The following is a 9,994-nucleotide window of genomic DNA, read 5'->3' as shown; positions in this document are numbered from 1 at the left end:
TGGAGTATAAAATATTAATTCCTTCATACTAATATGAAAAGAGATAACGTGCATAAATACTCTGGAAGTATTTATGAATGAACATTTAGTACCTGAATTTTTTTTTTTGATTTTCTATGCTTTGAAAGTTTATTTTCATAGCAAAAATATCCTGACTGTTATTCACTTTTAAGTTTGATTGCTCAATTATACAGTTTGACTGGTGTTTTTAACAATCAAACTTTACGGCGGATAAGGGTTTAGGATAGAAATGCTACGAAATAAAACTTCCAAAACATATAAAGGCAAAAAAAAAAATTTCTTTTAATATTGGGTGCTTCTTTATAAACACTTCTGGGATATTTAATCACCTTGTCCCATATGAAAAATACAAACACTAATTAGCCAGGCTCTTTTTTATTATTTGGAATAAGTTAGGCTCCCACCTTTTATTGAAATTAGGGGGAAAAAAAATCAAAACGCATGCCATTATTATTTGCATACAAGTTTAAAATCTTAAGTTAAATTAGCTAAAAATTCCAAATGTTATTTCTTTATTTCAATAAAAGAATTTATACCCTTGATATCTAATCACATTTTATTTTATTGTTAATTGCTTCATCACGCTCCAAATGACACACTGAAATTTTGATATCTATTTTTATTTCTTTTGCACCTGTACTTGAATTTTGATTCGCAAGAATGTTAATAGTTAGTAATTTATGGAACATTATTTTTAAACCAGGAAGTTCATTTTTCTTTTCTTATTACAAAAATTTCATTTCGTCCTTTAAATATAAATGTAAAAAAATTTAACTTCATTATACATGGTTTCTTTTCTTTTTTTTAAAAATATGTCAAACATAATTTGCTGAACGAAATTAAACATTGCATTTCATTTCAAGCACGTTTTCTCTGCTTTTCTGTTCTTTTCCTCCATCTAATCCCGAGCAAATTCAACTCTCTTTAATAATACATCGATGGATCTATATAATGATGTCGTCGTCAGAATTCTCCACACAACGCTTAAAGATCCTCTCTCTCCCTCTCTCTCTCTCTACAGAGTTAAGGAAATTACTCCCCGCAACTCAGATTTCAGACTGCTCATCCAACCCAACAGGCCATTTTCTAACAAGAGACTCCTTCCAGGTTCACAATCTCTCTCTCTTTCTTCGTTTTTGAAGAAATGGAAGCTTAGTTTTACTGGGTTTGGTGTTGAATAGACACAAGCTCTGTATTTTCTTGCTTTCTTCTTCTTCTGCTGCTGCTGCCGCTGCTTCTTCTTATTAATGATCCATATTTCTATCTCTTTAAGTATTACTGCTGGCACTGTAAAGTGGAAACCACTATTCTCAGTTCCTCTGTTAGTTCAGCTGCTTAAATGATACTATCTGTCCCCCCCCCCCTCCAAAAAAAAAGCTTTACATAATATTATCTTATTATGTAACATGTAAAGTTAGCTACACGGGTCATAGGTACGGTTTCATTATCTTATATTAAGCCGTTTATTAATTTTGTTGAATATTATCTATCTTGATGTTTTTCCGAAGCATTTTATGTTGTCCTATTACTACTCATAAATTTCTTTGTATATATCTGAACTACATCAAAGTGACTTAATAAACACCATGCACACGTCAGTGTAACTTTTCTTGCCTGGCTATATGTTCGTCACACATTTTTTCCAACATCCTCAGTACCGAAGAAGAGAATTTTAAACTATCTAATTAGATTCCTAAGTTATTTTAAAAGGAAATAAATAATCTTTTATCAAGTAAAAAAGTACATAAATAAAATGAGAGCATTAAAAGTAGTCAAGGAAGGAGAGAGAGAAGACTTCGAAAACATGTAGGAGGTTGCATATATACTTGCATATTTTTTTTTCAAGTTTTTTTTCGGGGACTGATTTTCAAGTTTATTAAAGGTGCACAAGATGCAGATAAAGTAGATCCGTATGAGATCTGAGATGATACAAACAAGACATAATTGTAATAGTAACAAGATACTTGGAGCCAATGATTGTCACTTCTAATCTCTTGATAAAGTTGAAACATAAAAGGGCATTGTGGTAAATTTATTTGGGCAACATCTTTAATATAATTGTCCACAGACACAGTTCGAAGAAGTCTAATGAATGGACAAGTTTTCTCCCCACAAGTAGGACCAGCCATATGTGAAGCTGATAGATAATAAAATGTGTCTCCTGTTTTTTTTTTTTAATCACTATAGTAGTTCATAATGATTTTTCTTTAATAATAGTGTGTCTCCTGTTCAGACTATGAATGTGATGATTGAGTAGTAAACCGTAAAATGGAGGTAGGACTAGTTAAGTCCCATCTTATTTGATTAATTTAGATTTTTTTAAAAAGAAGTATAAACGATTAATTAAATTTAATTATATTTTTTTAAGGGGAATGAAAGTTTATAAATAAAAAGGATTATACGAAAAATCACTTAAGATTTCTACAAAACCCCTCAACATCCATCACCTCCTCAGAATAAAGGCAGTTTTAATTATACCATTAGTCTTTTTAAAACATTAGTCACTAACCATATTTCATGTTATACTTATCATCACATAAGTTAATTTTAAATAACTCGAGATAATTCTAAGAAGTCGGAGAATTTCTTTTTCAGTAATAATATTAAACTTTTAGCTCTGAACAAGATCATCAAGATGAGACAAATTGATTAGTAAATTAAGGTTTAATGTCCTTCGCATAACAGCCAACATACTGCTGACTCAGAACGCACGATCCAAGAGAGCTATGTCATATCTGTCCATAATATTCCATATCATATGTTTACTAATTCCTTTACATATATTTTTCGGCTATAATGAAGCTTGCTTGGAATCACTTTTTGGGTGTCAAAATGTGGTTTTGCCGAAAGAAAAAATATTTTTTATTTGGGAACCACGGTATTATTTTTTTGTTATTTGGGACTTGAAACTAATTATAACTAATTACAGCTAGGATAGTCGAGGGGATCATAAACACATTTCCTTTTTAGCCAAATACTTCTTAGCTGGAAATTTCAATATAAGAACTAGCATTAGAGAACTAGTAGAAGGGTTTATCTTGATTTTAAATACAAGATTTTAATTTATTTTGTCTTCTAAATTAATAATTTTTCCCTCTAAGCTTTTACATATTGACTGCGCTTTTACATATTGATCGCATATATGAAGAGAGCTAATACAAATTATTTAAAGAGTGCTTTTGAAAAATCTACAAATAATTATCTTAACTATTTTTCTTAATGTTTACAAATTAATTATTTAGTCCTTACATTTAGAACTTGAGAGTATCATATATATGTCTCAATAAAAATAAAAATGGCTTTGTGCAAATCAAGGGCTTGTCTAACTTAAATTTCACTTTGGCATACAAGAATTGCTTTAATTTATATGACTACTTTTGTCGCTGCTCATCGTCATTTCACTTGCAGGTTGGGATTCAATGGCATCTAATGATCACGAAAACGTCTCTGTTTCATCATCTCCTAAATACGAGATAGTGAAACATGTTATGATCGATATAGACGAACCGGAAGATCTGAAAACAACGGAGTGGAACATCTATAAGGTCCCATGTAGTCTTCGGAGTTGGAAACCAGAGGCCTACACTCCTCAGTTGGTCTCAATAGGACCCCTTCACTATCGCCCAAAAGAAGACCCAAAAGAAGACCCAAAAGAATGCCCAAAAGAAGGCCCAAAAGAAGACCCAAAAAAAGAGTTCAATCCAATGCCAATGCAAAAGCAGAAACTACGATACCTTGATTTCTTCAGGGGTCGTATCAAGAACACTCCTGAAGCCATGGACAATTTCAAGAGGTTCCTTAAAGATCAAGTAAAAGACATACGCCAATGTTACGCAGAAAAGCTCTGTGGTAAGATCCACGACGAAAAGTTGGTGGATATGATGTTATTGGATTCTGTATTCATCATGGAGCTGTTTCTGAGGATTCAAAGGCAAAAATCAGAAGAGGACAGGAAAGATGACGAACTGATCGATCAAACATATTCAGATGATATTATACTGAAACAATCATGGCTGAACAAGATTATCCAGAGAGACCTGCTTCTGCTTGAAAACCAGATCCCAATGTTCATCTTAAAAAAGCTGTACAAGACTGTTTTCCCTGACACTAACCCTTCCAAGAAGCGTCCCTCATTTATTGAACTTGCCCATAACTACTTCGACTGTTTTCATGCCTGTAAAAAGGGCGACTGTTCTAAACAAGAAACTGGAAGCTCAAATTCCAACCGGTGTCTTTTCTGGGATAATAAACCCCAACATTTCACTGATCTGATTAGGTACGCATTTTTCAATATTACTACTGTTTATCAGCATGCTATTGCTGTTTTCAAGGACTAATTAATGACTGATCGGCTATAATATACTGTTTGTTACTTATAGTGCTGCGTTCCTACAAGTTTGGGTGATGTTGTCATAATTAAATCGTAACACTTGATTAGCCATTTGGAGCATTATTATTGATGAAAATTTAATGGCAGAATCCAAATAACAAGTTTAATGTACATACGATACTATGGTGTTCACTGACTAACACATTTTGTGTTGATTTGGTTTGACTAGGTCTTTCTACATTTGTAAGCGTCTTATTGCTTGCAAAAAAGGGTCTCCCTTAAGCACTGCAACAAAGTTGCGGCAAGCAGGAGTGAGCTTTGAGAAAGTCATCAACAGGCCCTTACTTAACATAAATTTCCAAAAAGTTCAACCCTTAAGCTGGTTTCTGTGCCTGGGTTGTATTCCAAATTTCACTCACTTCAAAGCTCGTTTACAAATCCCGGAGTTAAAAATAGAAGACTCAACCGAATGTGTTCTGAGGAATCTCATCGCCTTCGAGCAGTGTCATTACCCAAATCAACCTTACATTTGCAACTACGTCTCCTTCATTGACTCTCTCATTCACACCAAGGACGATGTTGAATTATTGGTTGAGAAGGAAGTCATCGTCCATGAACTTGGAAGCGACAAGGAAGTTGCAACGTTGGTGAATAGTCTCTGCAAACATGTTGTCACCGACAAGACATGTTATGGAGGACTTATAGATGATTTGAACAAACATTACCAGAGACAATGGAATCGTACTATGGCTGCATTGAGGTTGGTTTACTTTAGAGATGCTTGGAGAGCAAGCTCTACTTTGGTCGCAACGGCTGTCCTCGTGTTCACAGTCTTCAACTTCTGTCGGATTGTTAGATTGGTCCTCTACGCCGGCAACCTTAATTAGTTATAATGTATACTACCCCCAGTCCTAATTATAAGATCTTATTTGTAGGTTACAAATGAGATCTTATAATCAAGACGGGAGGTAGTAACATATAGTATCTTTAATTTGGATTATAATTAGGAAACTAATTAATGGATGAGTCATGTGATAAAATAACGTGAAAGGATCTTCCTCTTGGGTGAAGTTTGGTTGCAGAGTCATCTTCTTGCGGGTGTTTTGTTCCGTGTTTGGCGTGTATTATTTGTGGATGTGTTCTAAGACTTTATGCCATCATTTATTTATGTAATTTATAAATAAAGCATTCATGGTTTTCCTTTATTTCTAGGAAATTGTTAACTAACTAATCCTTCGTTTGTGCATAGATTAAAGTAAGGAGGGGATAGGAAGACTTTCAAAAATATCTAAATTGATATTTTTGAAAGTTATTCTCCTCCTTAATTTCTTGCTTAATTAAGCTTAACCCTTGATTTGGGATGGGAAGAAAAAAGAATACTATGAAGGAAAACTTTCTCAAAGGAGCAAAATTTTTTTACTAATTTTGGAAGTGTTTCCTCCTAATATCTGCCCCCACACTAGAACAAAAAGGCATTTCTGCATTGGGGCTTGTATATTGATTGTTGCAAGGACGGCGTACAAGGTGTGACCGGTGGCATTTTCATAAATAAGATGTGGTACTAATGACTTTTTTTCACAATTCCATTAGCAACCCGTGTAGAGAATTATCTAAATTATTTAGTTTCTTAAAAATACATCTCAATATAATTGTTATGTTGTATATTGATCATTCTATTTGTTTAAAGTATAAAACAAGGATTTGAGAAAGCATAATAGAAGGAATTATTAAAAGAAGAAACACAAACTTAAGCTTATTTTCCACATTAGTTCTAGTTGTGACATTAAGGGGCCTTTACTACAAGATACGTTTGTCAATGACCTTCTTGTTAAAAGAACTTTGAGATTGTCGCTACCAAAAGTAAAAGTTGGCTTTACAGACGCTACGTCATCACTGCCGGCCGCCACCTCATTGCTGCCAGGCGCCATGTCATCACTGGCCACCTCCACACCATCATCAACTGCCTGCATGCAGTTGTGACATCACTACTCTCATGTGACATCACTTCTCCCTACTATGTTACTGCCCAAATATTTTCACCTTAAATGTATCTTCTTCAAGGTTTGAACTCGTGACCACATTCTTTCATGTCCAATCGTTTTGCTGTTGAGCTAGTTTGAATTTGTTTATTACTATTGTAAAATAAAATATATATATTATTATATTACACTTTCAGTTGCGATATTAGAAAGTCACCACTAAAAGTAAACCCTTCAGTGATGACATCACCACCAAAGGTCTTATATTTAGCAGTGACACAAAAAGTCACGCAGAAAGCATAAAATCGACACATAAAATCTTTTTTTGGTAGTGTTTCTTGGACAGAAGTATTTTTGTTTTATTGAATAAAATCAAAGATCATCAACATAAAGCGTGAAACAAAACCAAAACACCAAAAAGGCTAAGGCTCAAACTACATATAGTTTTGGTATATGTCAGTAGTTTTGGTACCATTGCTATCCTCTCTTGAAGCGATAAAGCTATGTATTTTAAACATGTCGTAATTCTATATACTTACTACTTTTCATTTATTTCTTTGCGCCTTTTTCAAAAATATTGGCCGTTTATTGAATTAGATCTTTGTCGTCGATCTAAGACATCTATAGATCGATTTAATTTGATGAAGGATTGGTTGAGCAGTAAAGAGAATTATTGAGCAACATATCAAAAGTCCATTAAAATCCAGTGTGCGCGTTTTAATAAGGCTAAGATAAAAGGCCACAATCTGATAAAGGAATCGCGTTCTTTAAACATCTTGTTGGATTTAATTTATGTTTTGCTTGAATTAGGGGTATTTAACGTTTGGATTTGGACTTGGGCCAAATCATTTCTCTTTAATAGATAGAAATTCATGGATCCAAGTGGATTTTGGCATCACAATTTTTCAAAATTTCAAATACTCACTCTAACAGTCTAACCTGGAACCTTTTGCATCATCATCTAATGTTTTGTACAAAACCACCAAACTTTGAAGTATTGGAATTTGAACTTTAAAGATGAAATTTTAACGGGTAGAATTGCATCCATCACTGTGATTTTATTTTTCAGGTACATTTATATATCTTTTATATGGTACATCCCACGCTCTAATATTATTTTTTTGATGCGTCGACAACTGTAATCTTATTCTTATTACATCCAGTATTCTAATCTTTAAAGTGGTGGATACTACTAAAGGAATAACATTGAGGTGCTGGATGCTCAGAAAAAATAAAATCACAGTGCTAAATGCATCATGTGAAAAATAAGGGTGTTGGATGCGGTTGAAAAATAAGATCAGAATGATAGATATATATTTACCCTATTTTAAATACAAAATCCAAATTCATCTATCCAAACGCATTCTTAATTGATTTGGCATTGACTAGTATGAAATAATTATTAGCTAAATTACAAACTTAATTAATCAAATAATCACTTTGTTAAGTACGAAGTTAAACCTTAGTTAATTCTAGAGGTAATTCATTGAACATGCAAATTCATACGGTAGAAACTCTAATTTGAAGCCTTTTAGCTTAGAGAAAAGGCAAGAATGAAAACTATTAGAAAAAAAAAAAGCCTTTTAGCTTAGAGAAAAAAATAATCTTGAGAAAAGTAGTAGTAAAAATCTGTAAAACCATTGGCCAAAAAAAACCTCTAAAACCCAAAATTTTTGCGAACTGTCAATTCTTTTTTAAACGCGGGCAATCTTTTCACATTAAACTCAACTCAACTGCCCGTTGAAATCTATGGGTTCCAGTCCAATATTGAAAACCCAGATCTTCATACAAACCACCAATTCATTAAAATTTCCAAATTCGCTAATTCGGATTCAACACCAAATTTACCTAAACGTAAAATTTAACACGTAACGTTAAACTAAAACGATTAAATCTCAATACTACTTTAAATTAAAATAACTAAATCATAAAACTACAGTTTAATTAGTGGGAAAGTCATTATTCATGAAAACCTAACTGAACCCGAACTTAAATTCTCATCAGAATCAACACCCAAAGCATAATAGGTTGTTGAGCCACACTTAAGGGGGTGTTGGGGTAGCACTGGAAGTGCTTCTGAAAAGTATTTTTTCATAAATCGAGATAAATTTCTTCACATATTTACTTCATATACCGTAAAAACACTTTTAAAATCATGGTTTTGATTCCATCCAAACACCCCCTTAATAAACTCTCAATCAATACTAATCCAATCCAGAAGGTAATTATATTAAAGAAGAATCATTTTGGGTCCCTCAATCATCATTCATCATCCCAGACCTCTCCAATAAAATCGCAAGAACTGGAATAAAGTAATAAGCACCATGAATTTCTTTAGGCAGAAGTTCTGAACCTATCATTTTAGACACATTTCACCATTCATTTCTTAAGAGTAAATAATTAACATACTGAATCAACAATACTATATATCAGATGACAACTATATATAAAATCAAAACCAATGGGGAGCTGTGGGATGTAAATATATTGATTTAACCACTCGATAAAAGTTGAAAACTGCAAATATGAGAACAGCAATTCCAACCACAGTTGAACTTGCTCTCCAAGGATCTCGAAAGCACACCAACCTTAACGAAGCCATTGTATGATTCCAAACCTTCTGGTAATGTCCATTCAGACCATCTATGATGCTTTTATGACATGTCTTGTCGGTCACAACATGTTTGCAGAGACTGTTCACCAAAGTCGCTGCTTCCTTATCACTCCCAAGTTCATGAACAGTGACTTCTTTCTCAACCAGCAATTCAACATCTTCTTTGGTGTGAATGAGAGAATCAATGAAAAAGACATAGCTGCAGATATAAGGTTGATCTGAGTAATGACACCTCTCGAAGGCAATGAGATTTCTTAGAACACATTCCGTCGTGTCTTCTATTTTCAACTGCGGGATTTGTAAACGGGCTTCGAAGCATGTGAATTTTGATATACATCCCAAGCATAGAAACCAGCTTAAGACAGGATCATTCAAAAAGTTAATATCAAGTAAGTATTTCTGGAACACTTTCTCGAAGCTCACTCCAGCTTCCTGCAACTTCGTGACAGTCGTAAGACCATTACAAGACGACATCCTTTTTCATGCAACGTCAGATCCTTGTAGAGGTAGAAGTACCTGGTCAAATCAAATCCTCACAAGAATATGTGTTAATTCTTTGTGTTTAATTATAATATGCAATTAATTGTTAATATACATCTGTGCATAAATTATACTCCCTCCAACCGTAAATATAATATGGCTAGTTAGGAGGTTTACTTTAGTACTAATGTAGGATCTCAATTCATATGACCTCTCAAAGTTATAATTTTTTTCTAGAAACTATATCTATTTATTGTATATATTAAAAAGGTTTTTATCAATGGGTAATTCTAATACAAATGATTGAATATAGTATTTTAAGGAAAAAAAAATCAAAATTAACTAATTTAACTAATTTCTTTAATTTCTATGGCAATCAAGTTAAATTATAAAAACATACCACGCTGGTAGTAAATGTAACGTGGGAAGTTTTAAGGGGCAGTTGGGTAAAAACCAAATCATAATCTTAGAAGCTATTTTACAATATATGAAGTAGATATGTCAGAGGAGTTTTATCCTAATTTACATGAAAGTGCTTTTAAGAAGCATTTTATCATTGAAAAAAACCCC

At 33.2% G+C, this 9,994-nt stretch overlaps 3 protein-coding genes across 3 annotated transcripts; 2 read left to right on the top strand and 1 right to left on the bottom strand.

Annotated features, from left to right (window-relative positions):
- The first annotated feature begins 959 nt into the window (after positions 1-959).
- LOC114743273 (uncharacterized) lies at positions 960-4,358 on the top strand. Its single transcript, XM_028931478.1, has 3 exons — positions 960-1,128; positions 3,430-3,642; positions 3,703-4,358. The coding sequence occupies exons 1-3, from the start codon at positions 960-962 to the stop codon at positions 4,356-4,358; spliced, it is 1,038 nt and encodes a 345-aa protein (XP_028787311.1).
- Positions 4,359-4,517: 159 nt separating this feature from the next.
- Positions 4,518-5,238, top strand: LOC114743272 (UPF0481 protein At3g47200-like). The gene is made up of 2 exons (XM_028931477.1): positions 4,518-4,536; positions 4,622-5,238. The coding sequence occupies exons 1-2, from the start codon at positions 4,518-4,520 to the stop codon at positions 5,236-5,238; spliced, it is 636 nt and encodes a 211-aa protein (XP_028787310.1).
- A 3,343-nt stretch (positions 5,239-8,581) lies between these two features.
- LOC114743271 (putative UPF0481 protein At3g02645) lies at positions 8,582-9,418 on the bottom strand. Its single transcript, XM_028931476.1, has one exon. It carries the CDS (start codon positions 9,416-9,418, stop codon positions 8,783-8,785), a length of 636 nt encoding a protein of 211 aa, XP_028787309.1. The 3' UTR covers positions 8,582-8,782.
- Positions 9,419-9,994: the final 576 nt, after the last annotated feature.

Source organism: Neltuma alba, unplaced genomic scaffold (genome assembly GCF_004799145.2).
Source record: "Neltuma alba isolate B1F8T4 unplaced genomic scaffold, ASM479914v2 tig00003988_pilon, whole genome shotgun sequence".
Taxonomy (NCBI): domain Eukaryota; kingdom Viridiplantae; phylum Streptophyta; class Magnoliopsida; order Fabales; family Fabaceae; genus Neltuma; species Neltuma alba.
The sequence above is the reverse complement of the archived record's forward strand: the minus strand, read 5'-3'. Positions and strand labels throughout refer to the sequence as shown.